Raw genomic sequence first — 18,785 nt, forward strand, 5'->3', positions numbered from 1 at the left:
TCTCACCCTAAAAGAATCCAACCCGAGGGTCCTCTTCTTTTTCCTCTGTGTTGATGGCTGAAAAGCATCTTTTTGCGCTCGCCTCTTCTCTTCTCTTCTCTTCTCTCTCTTCTCTTCTCTTCTCTTCTCTTCTCTTCTCTTCTCTTCTCTTCTCAGAAACGTGTTAGATTTAAGTTCCCCAATGTGGCTGTGGCTCTACTCTGCCCCCTCCCTCCATCTCTTGTAACGGCCAGTAAGGTTTTTTGTCCTTGCAGGTCCTAACGTAGACTGTGCAGTCCTAAATCAGGGCATCATGCTCTCTCCTTCTCATCCCGATTACAGAAGATTTAGTGATTAAGCCAAAGAAACAGACAGTGGCAACCCTTGCTACCCTCACAGTCTGCTAAAGTAGTCTGATAATCCCTCCCCACCGCGCCTTTTCTCTCTCACTCATCTTTCTCATTTGCCTCCACAGCTCTCTCAGTCCATTGACAGCCTCCTCGGCCCGTCTGTTGTGTCATCAGAGCAAACCTCTCAATGTCCAAATCAGATCTGTGCCTGAATCACAGGCCACATCGTGTCTTGGGAGTCACTACTGATTCTGTTTTCTCATGCAAATCCATATGCTGGGACAAACAAACCCACCCCTGGCGTTGCGCTAAGCCACGGGGGCTGTGGGTGGTAATTGTTCCCATGACAGAGATGACACGCACGCACACACACACATGCGTGGAAGCACGTGGCTATGCTGAGGCAACACACACACATGCACAAACACACATTCTGGAATTAATTAATGCCATTTTTTATTCACATTATTAGGGAAAGATGATTTGTCAAGTGTTTTGAGCTAAATGCATAGTCATATAACAACCGAAACTCACATATCACAATGGAGAACTTTACATGTCTCAAAAAATGTATTAGTTTTGCCGTTCTTTCTACTCTAAGTCCAAGACTTATACCAACAACGAAAGTGGATCGTGATTTCTTACAGGATCCCATTTCAAGATTCTTAGGATGGTTCAACTCGTGGTTTCTCCAATTTTGGACCCCGTGGCACCCTATTTATGCATCATAGAAACTGACTACATGTGGACAAGCACATCGCGTTAATGAGTTTCTTCAACACATCGGGGCCTCGATCACATGTCACTGCATGTAAACAGATTAACCCTGCTGTGCTATCTGTCACCCTTGCTCATGCTGCCGAGGTTGTGCAACACTTCCACTTGACTGGGGATCAAGTCTGCCTCACGGAGATCAAACAGAGAAATGCAGCACTTGTAAGCGAGTCATGCTTATCTGGTGCATATACTATACAATCATATCATCATACGATCGAGGGGCACATTGAAACAAACAGCCGCACTCACAATCACACCTATCCATCCATCCATTTTCTTTGCCGCTTAGCCTCACAAGGGCTGCGGGGAGTGCTGGAGCTTATCCCAGATGTCAACGGGCAGGAGGCAGGGTACACCCTGAACTGGTTGCTAAACGATCGCAGGGCACATGGAGACAAACAGCCGCACTCACAATCACACCTAGGGGCAATTTAGATTGTCCAATTAATGTTGCATGTTTTTGGGAGGAAACCGGAGTGCCCAGGTAAAACACACACAGGCACGGGGAGAATATGCAAACTCCACACAAGCGAGTCTGGGATTGAACCTGGGACCTCAGAACTGTGAGGCCAACACTTTACCAAGCTGAGCCACTGTGATGCCGTGTATAGAGCTATTAAAAAAAAATAATATTTGGAGGGGGCTAGTTTGTCCCACAGTTTATAGCATATGTTAGCTGTGAATTTAGAATAAATTCCCTTAGTCAAACTGGCAAAATATAACAAAACACTTGTATTGCATTTAAGATAATTGAATCAGACACAATACAATACAGCGCAAAACAAAAACAAAATAGATTACAAAGACAATTTAGTAGTGTGTAACTTGAGCTAACCAGCCAAACAATGTATAGTCACCAAATTTGAACAAATGTTATTTCTAGCGAATGTTCCAGGAAGCCAGTGTAACTGTTAGTTGACTTGGAGGTGGGTCGGCGGGTAGGTGGGTGGCCACGTGCGGGGAGGAGAAAGGAGCTCTTCCCAGTGTCTGGGCACTTACTTTCCCCATCATGGGTCCTCCTTGAGTACGCGATATAAACAAGACTTGTAAAAGGAAATCGAACAATTATGGGCCAGTCATTTTGAATATTTCATTGGGGTCCTCGTCCTCTTCGTCTGTCTGTCGGGGAGTCTCTTGTCAGTTAGAAGTAATCCGCATATCATCTAATATGGCTCAAAACGATAGGGTAATGCGGCCCTTGTCACTTCACTTGCTTCTGACATGTTCTCTTCAAAAAGATCTTCCGTGTCAGAAGGGGCGTCAGAAAAATCTGAAAATCACTTTTGTTTATCAGCGTCTTCTCAATGGTGACTGTCCCACTGTAACATCCGTAAATGATATCGCAAACAACATGGCCGCCACTGGGATGTCGAGTGAGACTTCCGCAACTTTGTGCATCAATGACATGCTCTCCGCTCACTTTTTTTTTGTATTGACATCGCAGTGAACAATATTATATGTAGTTTTCATAACTAGCTCTTTTAAATATTTTGGTGTCAGTTGGTCTTTAAGTACAAAGAGTACACCTGAAAAGTAACAAAGTAGGCCTGTTTGTTCTTTGCACCATTGACACTCAGAAACTCTATGATGACACCATTCATGATCACAATACTTTTAGTCACTATCAAGCCATTTTAAAGATATTGTGACAAATTGCACACAAAATTACAAAATAGAATGAAATGCTGCCAATTCAGTAAATTACAGATGATCTGCTTTTGAGAGGAGAAAATATCGCTTGTGTAAACAGGAAAGCAACCTCGCTCGCACACATGCACAAACACACTCTAATTTGCACAAAACTCTAACTTCCTAATGAATCCTTTATTTGAAATTTGTTGCAGGACCCTGCCGCCCTTCTGGACCTCTCAAGTGCAATTCCTCAGCATCCATAATTCAACCCAGCAGAGGTCAGTGTGAGAGAAGAAGAAGAGATGGAGAGAGGCTTGGGAAATACAGGCTAAATTTAGCCTACTTAGTGAGTGATTCTGCATACGAGCCATGTGCTCAGCTAATATTAGAGTGTTGGAACTATGTCCAGGACTGGTTTTTACAGCACTTAACTTTTCCATGTAAAAGAATCCTAGCCTGCTTTTGCATCCTTCGGGAATCAAATAAATGGCAGGAAGTCAGTGAGGACAAAGAACCGAATGTATTCATGCCAGGCAAAGACATTTAGAACGCTTTAGGGAAAGTTAGTACTGTGAGAAGTGGGTAATTGTGTTCAACTCAAGGACATGGGATTATGTCACTTGGCTCAATTTGGGGCCCATGTAGTCCGTACATGGCATCCTCGCTGCAGTAGTTTGATATGATCCAGTGTGGCTAAGAACATTTTAGGTCAATTGACTAAAGAGACAAATGTGAGCTTGTGTGTGTGGTGGTGGTGGGCGCACGGGGGGTGGGGGTGGGGGTTGGGGTGGGGGCGGGTGTTTAACCACCATTCATTTGACTATAATTGAGATTTGCTACCATTTATCACGTCCCAAAGTATCAAAATGCCATCTGGTGAAAAGGGAAAACTCTTGGAAAATGCAGAAAGATGGCAACAAACAACTGTCCAAGAAAAATAAAGGTGAAAAGATGTAGCTCATTGTAACATGTTTGCAGAGAGTTTTGCAGCACAACTTAAATTTTTGTATCTTTTTCAGTAAAATGTAAGAAAGCCTCAAAATGCAAATTTTTTGGGTGATATTTCTGACAATTAATATTCATTTGAATATCTGTGATGTGCATTAAAATAGAGGCACAATGTGTGTCGATCTCTTCACCTTTCTAACATAAATTATTATAACAAGTTTAATTCAGATAATATTTCCAAAAAAGAGGATGAGAATTGTAGGATAAGCGGTGAAGAAAATAGATGGATGGAGGTTTAGAATTGTGCGCCTCATTGTCTTTATTCATCTGCATAGCGTGTTCTCTAAAGTTGTCATGCCTTATATTCTTCCCAATTATAATTTACATTTATAATAACTCATTCTGGAACTTTCAAGTGTGATGAGTGGTTGTCTTTGAGAATTTTTTTTTTTTAAATTAGCATCTGTGAGACTTTAGTACCTCTATTCTTTGTGTATTCATTGTTGGAATTAATGACCGTTACAGTTGACTCACTTCAAATAAAGACCCAATTAACTTTTACACTAATGAAATATCCAATGAAGTATTCATGTTTCAGCAGTGCTTCTAAACACATGGTTTTCATCCGTTTTTAGGTAGCATCAAGAAATATTTAATTGCTCATCAACACTCTACATCTCAACGGGATAAAGAAGACATCGGTCCAATTGATGATAGTCTCATAAATAGATGGCTTCTGGGGCTGAGTCTTCATACCTTATTTGGGCCTGCCCTGACTCTTCAGGGGTTTATACACTCCTTGTGTCACTGACTGCAACTTGGACACATTTGTGGTGAGGGAGAGAAGCGGTAAAAGTTTTCTTCAAAGACAGGCAAGAAGATGGAGCACAAATTAAACTATTATGATACTCAGCAAGGAAGGAGAAAAATAATGGAAGATGAAGGGAGGAGAGTTTGTGGGGGCGAAGGGGAGGTGATCTTGTGCAGCCAATGAAGATCTAGACAGGAGGATTCCAGGGAGGGTGATGAGTCTCGGCTCAGCAGTTGGACACTCGGAGAAGGACAGGACAGTTTAGAAAAACTTGACAAGAGGATACGGATGCAGAGGAAAACGGCGCAAGAAGGCCCAAATAAATCTTGGAATGCGTGTTTGCACAGGAGCTTTTCATTATAACATGGGAACAAGAGCTCCTGCACAAGTGCACATCCCCCGTTCCTCCTCCAGAACCAATCATTCCTTTGCATGAAGTCTGCGGCTCAGTTCAACACACAGGCTCCGTACACCTCGAGACAAAAAAGGCGGCAGGACGAGAAAGAGAGGAAAAAAAAGCACAATATATGAGGGTGACTTTTTGTGACTAAAGTTGAAGAGGTGAATCTTAGGTGGCAAGGATGAAGGGGCTTCCGAAGAACCAGGGACGCACGGACCAGATGTTGGGAGCCATAGCTGACATGCTTACTTCTGTGGCAATGCCCAATCAACAGTGGGTGAGTTGGTAAATTGTGACTGAGAACGTGGTTAACATATTGTATCTGCCTCACAACAACTCAAAATCTGAAATATCTTTGGGGTGTTTGCGTGGTCTCAATGCGCTCGTGGTAGTTTTCTGGAGGTATTTTGGCTGCTTCCTACAATTCCAGTTTGGCAAATGATCAATGTGGGCTATAAATTCCAGACTCATTAGTCTACAGGTATATGATACATACTTGCATACTTACATATCGCTGCATATCCCCAGAGGCCTTGAACACTTTGGACGTCTAGTTGACTGAAAGTCTTAATCTTAAATTGAGAGTCAGAGAAGAAGGAGACTTCTGTGACTAGTTTCTCTTCATTGCCTGGAAGGAATTTAGAAACTAGCGATGAAACAAGGCAGAATCAACACGTGAGGCAAGATAAAATTGTATTAAATTAGTCATCATCTCTTTCACCCATTCAGCTCAACAAAATACATGGAATGTAAAAATTTTATCAGTGAGACTTTTCATTGGTAATTGGCTGGTGAGATATTGGGAATTTATTGCCTTAAAGTTGAGTGTGAAACTGTAACTTTTTGAAAATCATTTTTACTTTTTAAACATTTATCTTTATTTTATTTTGTTATGACTTTATTTTTCATTTTTATTCTATTTATTTTTATTATATATAATTTTCTATTTTTGCTTGTTATCATTTGGATCACTGGTTAACTGGGGTGGATCCCAACTGACTTTGGCCCTATCTATCTATCTATCTACCTATCTATCTATCTATCTATCTACTATCTATCTATCTACTATCTATCTATCTATCTATCTATCTATCTATCTATCTATCTATCTATCTATCTATCTATCTATCTATCTATCTAATCTATCTATCTATCTATCTATCTATCTATCTATCTATCTATCTATCTATCTATCTATCTATCTATCTATCTATCTATCTATCTATCTATCTATCTATCTATCTATCTATCTATCTATCTATCTATCTATCTATCTATCTATCTATATCTATCTATCTATCTATCTATCTATATATCTATCTATCTATCTAACTCTAATCTAATCTCACTCTAATCTACAGTCTGTAACTAACTCCAAACCCAAAACTGTGAGGCAGATATCATAACCCCAAGTACACTGTGCTGGTGAACAATATTTCTTTTTCTATTATGAATCCCCAAATATAGTTCCTTGCCTTGTAAGGAGCCACATTAATTTGAAATTCATTCCATGAACATGATGACATCTAAATAGTTGCGAGAAAGCATCTGGTATTATATGACTATACATAGAGTCTGGTATTTGGTTTTATTTTTACTTTTTTTTTTTTGGGTAGAATGAATATATATTTTAAATTGTATTCAAACCACCATCACAGCATAAGAGTGAGTTCTGGCCCAGTGAGCTTGGATGGACTGCAGCTTCTGCTCGAGGGCCGAAGAATGGCCCTCAACAATTTCCACTGAATTGTTGCTCATGAAGGAATGCAGGAATAGTGAAAAGCTACTGAAGGCATTATGGAAAAATACAAGCGCAAGAGTTAGGTTTTGTGGTTATGTGACTGTAATCACTGCGCTCTTACCAAGACATCCTCCTGGAGAGCAGGACCCCATCTGACAAAGGCATCTCTGTGTGCAGCTCGTAGAGGGCGGTGAGACAGACCTCCCATCAAGCGAAGAGGAAAGGGGGGCAGTCCAGGGCCAGTGTGAGCCTGAGGCTCAGGACTGGGAGCAGCCCAAAGAAGGAACAGGTAGGACCTGAAAGCTCCACCGAGCGTGACAGACCCCAAAACAGGGCGCAATGTTTGCGTAAACACTGGCCTTCACCAAATCAGTCAGAAACCGAAACCTCCCAGCTCAGCTTTGGGTCTTTATGTGACATGTCAGGCTTGTAAAATACCCTGCTCAGCCACTCAATCACTTGAGCTCCACGTACGAGCTGGAGTCAGCTCAGTCAAAATATACCTGTCTCATGACATGGGCCATTTATTTAGTCATGATTTTAATTTTGAATGGAAGCAGTGCCACGTGCCTATTTCTGATGGTGGTCAAATATGACCAGACAGCATCTTTTGTCCACTGGTGGGACATGTAAAAAGTATTCCGCTGGCATTCATACATCACCCGTGAAACATCATGGCCTCTCTCCCTTCGACCACCACTGATGGGTTGTGATGTCACGCTGTATGTCCAAGTCATTAAAAAAAATTCCGATGTGGATGAGTACAAGTGCGACTTAAAATCTGGCAAGTGAATATTATCCCTTTTTGTCATCTTGGAAATAGACAAAATTAGGAAATAGATGAGTGTTGCCTTGAGATATGAGTTTTTAATTTGTCATTTTTTCCATAAATTTGGAAGTAACACTGCTAATTTGCTGCAATAATAAATTGCTGCAATCAGCAATTTAGTAAAAGCAATCTGAATGTTATCACTGTCATTTAAGTCCAAAAGTTTATAGGACCAAACGAAACAAACAGATATACTTTGTAAGGTCAAGAAAACAGGTTCTTTGGCTTTTGCCACCTCACTTGGTTGCACTTATTCGTGCAGCCAATTTGCTTTCCATTCCTTTTTTTGCATGACTGCAGTGGAACAAAAGGAGCTTTGTCGCTGAATTTGAGTTTGGATTGGATGGTGTGTCTACATACGCTGTGAGTTCTGGTGGTGGGGAGCATATAGCTGGGCCACCAACTTTTGAGGGATATCAACGCTTTTTTGGTGCACCAAAAAGGTTCTTGAAGTGGCTGGGTGTGGGGCCAGATGAAGCTGCTTATCTCGAATGGCCTGACTTGGATTGGGTGTGCTGGTAAAACCGGTCAAATATATTTACTTAGGGGGAAAAAGAAAAGAAAGTTAAAGCAATACTGTATACGCAGTACAAGGTGATGTTGAATCAAGGTGACCAAAAGGGAAACGGTTTATTCAACTTCTATCCATAAGTCTCCACTTGAGTGGTTTTACATATTGTCCAATTTTCCTCCTGATAGGAAATTAGATGGAAAATGAGTGAAAGACAAGGCAGGAAGACCTCCAGATCAGATCACAACAGTAGATGGTCAACTTTTAGAAGCCCAGAGCTGTTCACTTTATTGCTTTCAAGGCATTGGATTATTGGGAATTTAGTATGAAACTGTAGAAAGTACAAAATGGTTAAGCCAAGGCACGAACTGGACAACAATGCATTTTCCAAACCATTATTACATATATGCATGCCTAAAAAGGCTAGCGAGCATTTTGGATGAGTACCGTCATCGACTTCTGCATAGGGTTCCCGTTGCACCAATCTAGCGGGATTAATCATGTCATTTGACTCCAATTCACCAATCAGATGACAATCAGAAGGCAATCTCATGACTGTGCATGTAGTCTTTGCAAGCCACTCAAAATGAGTCATTTTGGGGAAAAAAAAAACTGCCATGTGAGTCATATTATTTTAAAGTAACATTACTATTACTTGAGTACAATATTTGGCTACTCCACCCACTTTTGCAGAACACTACTGGAAAATTGGGCGGGTCCCTTTCATGAGCCATGATGAAAAAAGCTATCCACTTGATGCTGCTCCCTCTCATCTTAGAACTCTGCTCAACAAAAGATAGAACTTTTGGGATCATGGCTGCCACCTCACTACAATACCCCGAAATCTGGCGACATTCAACATGGTCACCATATGTCAATGGATTGCCTTTGATAGAATTTTGACATATTCAACATGGCTAGAGCATAGGCACGGGCTATTATCTTGGCTGGATTTAGTCATATTCTATGCCTGTGACCTGGAAATGCATCTTTGTCATGCTCTGCCTATATTGTACCACAGCGCCAGTAAAGAATAGCCACCAATCCTCGAACTAGCAGAATTTGTCAACAGCAGTTTAAGTGATAAAACCACATTTTTGACATATTGTTCAGTCCGGATGGTCCGTTTTATCTGATATCTGTTATATCCGATCCATATTATCGAGGTTCCACTGTACCAAGACATCTCTGCAGGAGACCCTCATTTCAAAGCGCCATCCTCAGTCTGGAATACACTTCAAAACAGTCTTCCTTGAACTATACAGGTTACGAACAAGCTTCAATCTGAGGTATTAGTATGGGATGTAATCATTCCTTTTTTTTTTTTTTTTTGCTGCTGCCTCATCTCATCCTTAAAACGAGAAAGGTAGGCGAGCAAAGTAAGTGAGGCAGGAACAGATTAGTGGGATTCCCATTCATTTCAATAGAGAAAGATGATTTGAGGTATTAGTGCTCTATGGTACGAGTGTTGTCACGGAATGAATTCAACTCGTATCCTCAGGCATCACTGTATCTGAAATATCACAAAATAGAGCTTGATTCTTGAAATGATGTTTGTATTGTCTACCTGTAGCCGAAATAGAGTATAGCGGTTCTGTATAATCTACTTGAACTCCCTCACAAAATCTTACACAGTCAAATTAGGACTTGGATATTGAACCTGTTTCCTATACACATTAAGCAACAAGTACCCAACCTTTATTTTTAATTTAATTAATGCTTTCTTTTGCTCTTTTGATTTACTGTGCATTGAATTCGATCACATATAGAATGGTTATTGTGTGTCGATATTATTCTAAACTCATCAACATAGATAGTGACACGATGGACGCGTGACTGCACTATGGTGTGGTTTGTCTAGCAGAGGTCAGTGTGTTGTTTCCATTTGTTTTCGTGTTTGTGGAAGAGATGGGAAAAGGAGAGGCCTCTGCCATGGTTCGGAGGGCCATAAGGGCCATCTGTTATGTGTTAGAAACTAGATGCCTCCATGTGGCTTTGCAGGAATCAAAGGCTGGCGCCAACCATCTAAAAAAAAAAATCCTTTTTTCAATTTTACCCATTTCTACATCCCACCATTTTACTCTTGTGACCATTGCTTTTTTTTTCTTTTACAAAAAAAGTGATGGGCTTTACCTTTTATTATTTGCTCTCACTCACCCAGTTTCCTAGCTACAGTATTTCTATTTCCTTTCTTTTCCATCCTGTCAGCATTTTTGGTACAACCAGGCCATTTTTTGACCCCTGCTTGGGCTGACTAAGATGACATCAGAATTAAGCTTGATGTCAATTTTCACTTTTGACAGAATATGTGAGGCATCACGGTGAATATCTGAGGTCTGGCATTTCAATCTGTGCCTGCGTGGATTTTCTTTGGGTATGTTCATATCCTGCCACACTCCTGATAGGTTAATTGTGAACTCTAATTTTTTTTTTTTTACTCTATATGTGCCCTGCGATTGGCTGACGACCAGTCCATGGTGTACCCTGGCTGTTGCCCATAGTCACCCGGGATAGGCCCCAGCACACCCTAATGAGGATGAACAACCAATGCATTCATTGGAAGCACAGTGTTGGTACCATGCTTCTTGCAACCTGGCCAATAATGGTATACACGTGTTTTGTGTACACAAATTCAAATAGATGAATTGTTTTGTTTCAACTTGAGGTCTGCTGTTAAACTAATGTTACTTCATAATGTGCATTAAAGAGTTCTGATGCTTGGTAGTACTGGGACAAACTGGTCTCATTACTTTTTCTTATGAAAATAATGAGCATTTACACTTACCACTATCTTGTTCTTTTAATTATTTCTCTTAATCCTCTTGCTTTTTTGTCATTTTGCCTGCACTGATTGTTAAGTTGATTTTCCTTTACCAAATACCACACAGTATTTTCAACAAGCCTTTGTGGCCACCATTATAGTCACAGTTTTGTCTAGCACAGCGTGATGTGACGTCACACAAGTACACAAATATGCTTTAAAAAAGCACAACATAAACAATGTAAGTGAATAACGTCACCTTTTGACGTTTACAACAACACAAAAATACACATGATGAAATACAGGCAATTGCAACTGTAAAAGCAATCAACAGCAGGATTAGGAAAGAAGCAAAACCAAACTTCATGTTCGGTTTTTGCCTCGGCGCAAGGTGTGTTCAAGGATAGTCAAGAAAATAGGATGTTTGAAACTCAGATGGAAAAAAACATCATTGAATTAAACATAATAAGAAGCTCCCTCTTGGTCCCACCAGCCAGCAACAGCTCCTTCGTGACAGAGACATGTTGTTGCATTGTTGTGCTCCGTCATTGATATTATATTGATATCAGTCGTCTCCCGAGCCCCCTTGTGGCTTGGGGCTCCAGGCCAATGTTTTGCACACATATGGATCACGGTTACATATTTCTTCAGTAACAAATAAGAGTTTCATTTTAATTTCTTTGAATAATTATAAAAAACAGTCCTGTTTCAAATCAACAGAGATTAAAATAGAAATGTAAAAAGAGCTGCTTGAGATAAACTGTCTCGAACCACCGAGCCCACCTTGTTTCAACATCTGTCTTACAACAGCATCTTTAAACACATGGCATTAAATATGAGGGGAAGTGAGCAGAATAGGCATTAAATCATTTATTTCAAGTTTTGCCAGAGGGTGGGAGAGTTCTGATCCCCGAGGCCCCTGGGAATGAACTGTGCATGTGACCTTAAATGGGCAGACATCAACCTGAAGCTGCATCACATTGCATTGGAAAGTCCAGAGGTTATTATTATTATTATATTATTTCATGAAGGATCGTGGGGCACTACATTGAAATAATGGTGAATTGTGTTACGTTCCAGTACATTCTATCGTGATGTTGTCCAACTCATTTAAGTTCAGGGGCCAGTTTCACCCCAATTTGATCTCAAGTGGGCGGACCAGTGTATTACATTCATTGCCTAAACAAAACAAACAAACAAAATGGCATTACCATTTTATCCCCATTTCAGTGGAAAAATGTTGGTAAAAGTATATTTGGAAAATATTCACATTTGATTATTGTGTTAGTTTCAAATCACGAGCAATATGAAATTTCCTAAAACCAATGTTCCCTCTAATTTTTTACGTTTCTGAGCAAACACACTAAGGCCGTGAGAGCTCCCTTTGACCACTGTGAGCCACATTAGACGTATGCAATGTGGTCAGATAAATCTCATCCATTGAAATTACATGGCTCATTAAAAGGTTCAGATTATATTCCCATTAGCAGTTACACATTTTAGAGGGAAACATTGCCTAAAACTGATCGATTTCAATTTCAACACTTATTATTCATCAGTGTTTTTATTTACAAATGTACAACTTCCATATCACAATGACTCTTTGTGCTCTATGTAGCTTTTCTGAAACAACTGATTGGGATTTAGAAATCAATTTCAATGTACATAATTTTTTGCTTCTGTAATTTAAAGAGTTTTGCTGTTATTGTTCTTGTCTGAAAAGGAAAAGAGCTTCGTGTACATTATTTGTTTTGCTTGCTTTAAAGGTATGCTACACCCCAGGGGTTGGCGATCCAAAATCTCGAAAGAGCCATGTTGGACCAAAAATCCCCAAAACAAATTTATCTGCTGCAAAAAAATAAAAGCCTTATATAAGCCTTATGGTGAAGGCAATACATGCTGTATGTCTCACTATCCAAATGACATCATGAACATTCATGATTCAAGGCGCTTCCTGTAGAGAATAACGTATCACGTGACAACTCTCCTGTACGATAATGTTTATGTCACGTCCCATCAGAACGAGAGGTAGGACCCAAATGCAGGAACTCGGAAGACGCAAGGTAGTTCAAGAAGAGACACGTTTATTGTACGCAGAGGTCGGGGATCGAGCAGGGAGTCCGGTGCAGCAGCGGTAGTTGTGACGTCGGGCGACGAGAACAGATGAGCGGACAGGCAGGAGTCGGTACACGGGGAAACAATCCACGCAGGCAGAAGGATCAAGGAGTCAGGCTTGCAAGGTTGGTCGGAGAACGGACGAAGGTCGGTACACACAGGATCAATCAGGAGTACGAGACTGCTGGAACGGGACATAAAGCTCAACGAACTGGCGGAGGACCAGTCGTCACCGGGTCCTATATATACGGGGAATGATCAGGCCGCATGAGGCACAGGTGTGTGCCTCCCAATTAGCGCAGCCGCGCGGGCACCCGCACAGCTCGTGTTGAAGCGGCAGGATCATGACAGTACCCCCCCCCTCAAAGGCACGGCTCCCAGACGTGCCTAAACGAAAAAACAGACCAAAGTAACACAGGCAGGGGTGGGCGGAAGGGGGTCCGGAGGAGGGCACACCCCCCCCTGAACCCCAGACTGGTGGCCATCCAGGCCACCAAACACGAGGCGTCCGGGCGGACAGGTCAGGAGGACGACCCGGACGCCAAGCACCAGGGTCCCCATGGGGCGATTCGGGCGGACGACCTCTGTGAGGAACCAAACAGTGAGGCAGGAACCAGAACGAGGCAGGCCACTGCTCCAGACGAGAACCTCCCACGCCGTCGTTGCAAGACGACCAGGGGTTGGCCAGGTCCTGAAGCGGCTGGGCGAACTCAGGAGCGAAGAAGATGATGGAGAGCAGGACCAGAGCCATGACCGCCACCCCGAAGTCTCTCCAGCTCCTGGGTGGCTCCACAGAACTCCCCAGCTCCTGCTGGACAGGGACGTGAGAAGGCGGCGGCGCCAGTACCGCCCCCTCCTGGACAGCAACTTGAGAAGGCGGCGCCAGTACCGCCCCCTCCTGGACAGCAACGTGAGAAGGCGGCGCCTGTACCGCCCCCTCCTGGACAGCAACGTGAGAAGGCGGCGCCAGTACCGCCCCCTCCTGGACAGCAACTTGAGAAGGCGGCGCCAGTACCGCCCCCTCCTGGACAGCAACTTGAGAAGGCAGCGACCCCGTCGCCGCCGCCTCCTGGACAGGAACGTGAGAAGGCGGCAGCAGCATCACCAACTCCACCTCCTCCTGGACGGGAGCGTGAGGCGGCTGGGGAACTGTCGCCACCTCCTGGACAGGAACGTGAGGGCGTGCCCGTCGCCGACAGAGCAGGAACGGGGAGCGGCCGCGGGCCGGTCGCCACTGCCACTCCAGAGCACGGACGAGAAGCGGCTGTGGAGACGTCGCCACCTCCTGGACAGCAACGTGAGGCGGCATCGGGTCGGTCCCCACTGCCACGTGAGCTTGCAGTGCATCCGTTGAAACAGCAACGTGGGCGTGGCGCGGTGGCGAATCTGTTTCCAGGGCAACGTGAACCTGAGTAGGCGGAGAGTCAGTCGAAACTGACACGTGGGCATGTCTCGGGAGCGGGTCAGTTCCGACTGCCGCGTGAACTCTGCTCGGAACAGCCAAAACTGCGACGTGCACTTGAAGTGGCGAGTCCGTTCCCACTGTGGCGTGCACTTGGCAAGGGGGCGGGTCGGTTTCCACGGCAACGTGAACCTGAGTCACCAGTGAGTCCGTCGCCGTTGCGACGTCAGTGAAGCTCGGCTGGATCGCCAATCTTTGCCGGACCAGGACCGTGAGAGCCGCCAATTCCGTGCTCTGCCGCTCAATCTCCGCCCGCAGTTCGAGGCGGAACGCCTCGTGATTTGGCGGCACCTCCTCCCTCTGGGCTGGAAGCCTCGCCACCAGCTGCGGGTCTGCCGGTCTCACCGTTGCCGGCGAGGAGTGGGAGGACGGTGTCTTCGTTGCCGCGCAGCGAGAGACACCAGGAAGCGCCCGGCCGGGGCGTCTCCTCTGGCCGCCCCGCGGAGGTCCCGGGTAGATGGCCAATCGGGTTCCCTCGTACCGATTGGTGTACTTTGATCTACCGGGTGAAGACGTTCGGGTGCTGGAAACGCGGGGAGGTGAAACAAACTGACTGGGATGAAAGATCGGACGAGCAGATTCATAGTCAGAATAATTGGAGTCGTACTCAGGCAGCCGGTCAAACAAATCGTGGTCCTCCTCATATTCCGAAAAGTCAGAGTCCAGAAGAATATGAGGAGCCGGACGGGTCGTGTTCGGGATGTATTCATACCTCGCTGGCGGAGCGTAAGACACGGAAGTGGAGGACGTCAGGGAGCCTACCCGGATTGGACAGGCTTGGTCCTCCGGCAGACGGTCTACCTTGCGTCGGTCCCGGCGACGCCGGGTCTTTCCTGCTGGGTCTTGTGATGGCCAGTTCGTTCTGTCACGTCCCATCAGAACGAGAGGTAGGACCCAAATGCAGGAACTCGGAAGACGCAAGGTAGTTCAAGAAGAGACACGTTTATTGTACGCAGAGGTCGGGGATCGAGCAGGGAGTCCGGTGCAGCAGCGGTAGTTGTGACGTCGGGCGACGAGAACAGATGAGCGGACAGGCAGGAGTCGGTACACGGGGAAACAATCCACGCAGGCAGAAGGATCAAGGAGTCAGGCTTGCAAGGTTGGTCGGAGAACGGACGAAGGTCGGTACACACAGGATCAATCAGGAGTACGAGACTGCTGGAACGAGACATAAAGCTCAACGAACTGGCGGAGGACCAGTCGTCACCGGGTCCTATATATACGGGGAATGATCAGGCCGCATGAGGCACAGGTGTGTGCCTCCCAATTAGCGCAGCCGCGCGGGCACCCGCACAGCTCGTGTTGAAGCGGCAGGATCATGACAGTTTAAAGTATAAATTGCAGAAAGATACAAATTTTCATTATTATTTTGACGATTCAAATATAAAGATAATGGAACATGCCTCCTATAATTTCAGACCTCCCCATGATAATAAAGGGCAGCCTGCAATTATAAAAATAAAACAGCAGCCTTTCAAAAAGGTAAATATATAAAATTAAAATTACAGTTTAAGTTTTATTTCTGTGCATTATCTTCTTTAGTTTTCAGCGAATGGTAAGACAGGCACCCGCCACGCCGAGATCAAAGAAGCATGTGTTGCATGCTATGACACAATCTTCATTGAGAGAAATGTTGACACTTAATACTCATTCGATACATTTTTACAGCATTAGAAAACATTAAGAATGATTGGGTCATGTTTGTCCTTCTACTAAATAAGTCACATTGCAACAAAAAATATATTTTTCCCCCCATCTTTTCTATTTTCATAATAGCTCGCGGGAGCCACTAGGGCTGCGTTAAAGAGCCGCATGCGGCTCCAGAGCCGCGGGTTGCCGACCCCGGCCCTAATCTGACCTGATACTAATAACTAGCATCAAATGCTATTAACTGTTCATGATAACGTTGTCCAAATGCGCTGGTGATCTGATGTACTCCATGAAGTTTACAAAGTCATTACACGCAGAATGTGCTGAATACAATATTGTACCAAAATTCCTAGCGGGCTGTTGTTTGATGTTATTTATCTTTTGTCTAAAATGCACAACAACAACAACAACAAAAGAGCATGGATGTAAAAAGTACGATCAATCTGTGTCAGATGCATGGCTTAGTATCAAATCAGATGTGTTCATTTTTTGGGGGGGCAGGATAGGACTTCTGTGAGGCCCCATAGCTCAGTGGTTAGAGCATTGGATTGATAAACCAGGGGTCGTGAGGTCGTATCTCACTGGGGCCTCTACTCCTCATAAGGGGTTGTGTTAGGAAGGGTATCCGGTGTAACAACTGCCGAACAAATATGAGCGTTCATCTGTGATGTCCCGCTGTGACGAAACCTAACGGGACAAGCCGAAAGAAACTTACGAGGATAAGACCTCTGCGTGTAACTAATTTGGTTGGGTTGGCCCTAATTCCTGCATGGTGCAGAAAAAAACAACAAAACAGGTGGCCAGTCACTTGAGAAAAAGGGAAAAAAATGATTTCCATGACTTGAAAGCAGAGTTTCATTGTGGTCTCGAAAACCAATCAGAGATATTGTAGAGGGGGACCCCCTCTCTGCATTTGAACGCACACGAAGGAAAACTTTTCAGACAGCGACCAGATAGCTGCAGTTACAGAAAATTGAGCAGGATAAATGGAATTAGTTCCAAAGCCTCAAGCCACCACGAAGAAGTGGGAACATTTCGGATTCAAGCCAGATGAATGCGGCCGTCCCACTAACGCCAACAAACTGGGATGACAAATTCGTATCAAATCAGAACAAAGACAACATGACTTAAAACCTCAAAGTGAAAAAATTCATTCAATCACCCGATTTCCCCAGCTGGGATGGCAAAAACACGGTGAGACATCTGTTTCCTGTCACCTTGCAATTATGGAACCATTTGACCACCAATGCAAATATAAACAGGATTATGGGGCATGTATGCTCACATTATATACCGTTTGGCATTACTATTAATACTACTAAAATATGTAACTATTTCTAATGTTGACAAAGCAGCATTCAAAGAAAAGCTGGAGACTTTCTTGAAAAGATGTACTTGAATTACTATTAGTCAGTGGCATAAAAAACCTCAATGATAAATTGTTTCTCAAAATTATTTTGGGGAAAATATATTGTCCTAAAAATGTTGCTATCATCACAGGCCTAAACGAATAAAATGCTGAAAAGAGAAGAATCGATGACTGAAAAATATTGAACAAACACAAAAAAAACAGACTAAAACCTGCAATAAAAATCTACAATACAGCGGGACCATAAAGCAAGAACTATAATATAAACGTAGAATTACTGTATCTTCATTGGGTGATGATAAATTGAAGGGACTCATTGTTCCTGGGTGGAGACTCATTGCTTCCATGGCATGTGCTTCCCAGGACTCTGAGTCTCGAGTGTAACATTTTCTCTGAGTTAGTTTTGTCATCCTTTGTCTGAAGGTTCAATCTCCCCACCGCCCTCCACCCTTTAAAGGGAAGGATGCAGTCAGTCTTGAACGTGAATGGAGCCACAGCAATGACGTCATTTGAGATCCAAAATACTGAACTGTTATGAGTTTTAACTCTCAGGCTAACTTTTACATTATGGGTGTGTGTGAATGGATAGATGGATTTGTGTGACAATTTTGGGAAACAAAACCTGCAGCGTGTTGTCAGTAATAAATCACGTTTTGCCCATCACATTAGTACACAGTAGTGAATAATGTATCGCTGATGGATTAAATTGTTGTCTGTCTACATGTGTTGCTCACCATTTCTGTTCAAATATTTGATACCAGTCAATGTTATTCCTTATCCCTTCTATGACATATCTGATTTATTAGCATTAAGAGTGTGGCCCTTAAGGCAAACGTATGTGGTTGTTTTAAATACACAATGCATAATTTTTTTTTGGGTCATTTAAAAAAAAAAAAAGTTTACTCTCTGCCAAACTGGTGCTAGTTTTGAAGTGAGTTGACTTCAAAGTCTCCACAAGAAAATGACTACATAAAAAGAAAAAAAAAATCCTCTCCACACTTTATCACCGATTGCAGGTAACATTTTCCAGACTCTGATGTGGTGAGGCACCACAACTCTGCAGGTGGTGCATGTCTCTGGAGTGCAGATCTGCCGCTGGATGGTGGGTGTCAAGTAACTCGGCTCAACACACCCAAAATTACTCCCCGCTGCACGCCTCCAACATCTGCTGCTGCTGTAATTGGGCAAAAACTGCAAATCGTACAGACCTCTCCAGGACAACAGAGTTGGAAACATGACAGTGACTGTTTTTCTTGAGGGGATGTCGGCCAAAAGCCTAAAATCTCCCGCTCACGTCGGCATGTCCAGGATGCCGGTTTTCCATAATTGGTTCTGAGCTTAGAGATGAAGGTAGAGAAAAAAGGGAGCTGAAGGAGAAGAGGCAAGGGAATCGGAGATGGGAAAAAAAAATCTGAGAACATTTTGGCAGGATTTAGGCTGGTTGATGGAC

At 43.5% G+C, this 18,785-nt stretch overlaps 1 protein-coding gene across 2 annotated transcripts in view; it reads left to right on the forward strand.

Moving 5' to 3' along the window:
• The first annotated feature begins 3,064 nt into the window (after positions 1–3,064).
• The window catches only part of arhgef25a (Rho guanine nucleotide exchange factor (GEF) 25a), a 61,144-nt gene continuing 45,423 nt past the window's right edge, over positions 3,065–18,785 (forward strand). The window contains exons 1-3 of one of the 2 annotated variants that reach the window (XM_061828677.1): positions 3,065–3,084; positions 4,322–5,174; positions 6,816–6,927. In XM_061828677.1, coding sequence (XP_061684661.1) covers positions 5,079–5,174; positions 6,816–6,927 — 208 coding nt within the window. In that variant the 5' untranslated portion in view covers positions 3,065–3,084; positions 4,322–5,078. Of the gene's footprint in view, positions 3,085–3,561; positions 3,682–4,321; positions 5,175–6,815; positions 6,928–18,785 lie in introns of those variants that run through there. The other variant, XM_061828668.1, reaches the window with a different exon arrangement.

The sequence above is a fragment of the Syngnathoides biaculeatus genome, chromosome 2, assembly GCF_019802595.1.
Source record: "Syngnathoides biaculeatus isolate LvHL_M chromosome 2, ASM1980259v1, whole genome shotgun sequence".
In the NCBI taxonomy this organism is placed as follows: Eukaryota; Metazoa; Chordata; class Actinopteri; order Syngnathiformes; family Syngnathidae; genus Syngnathoides; species Syngnathoides biaculeatus.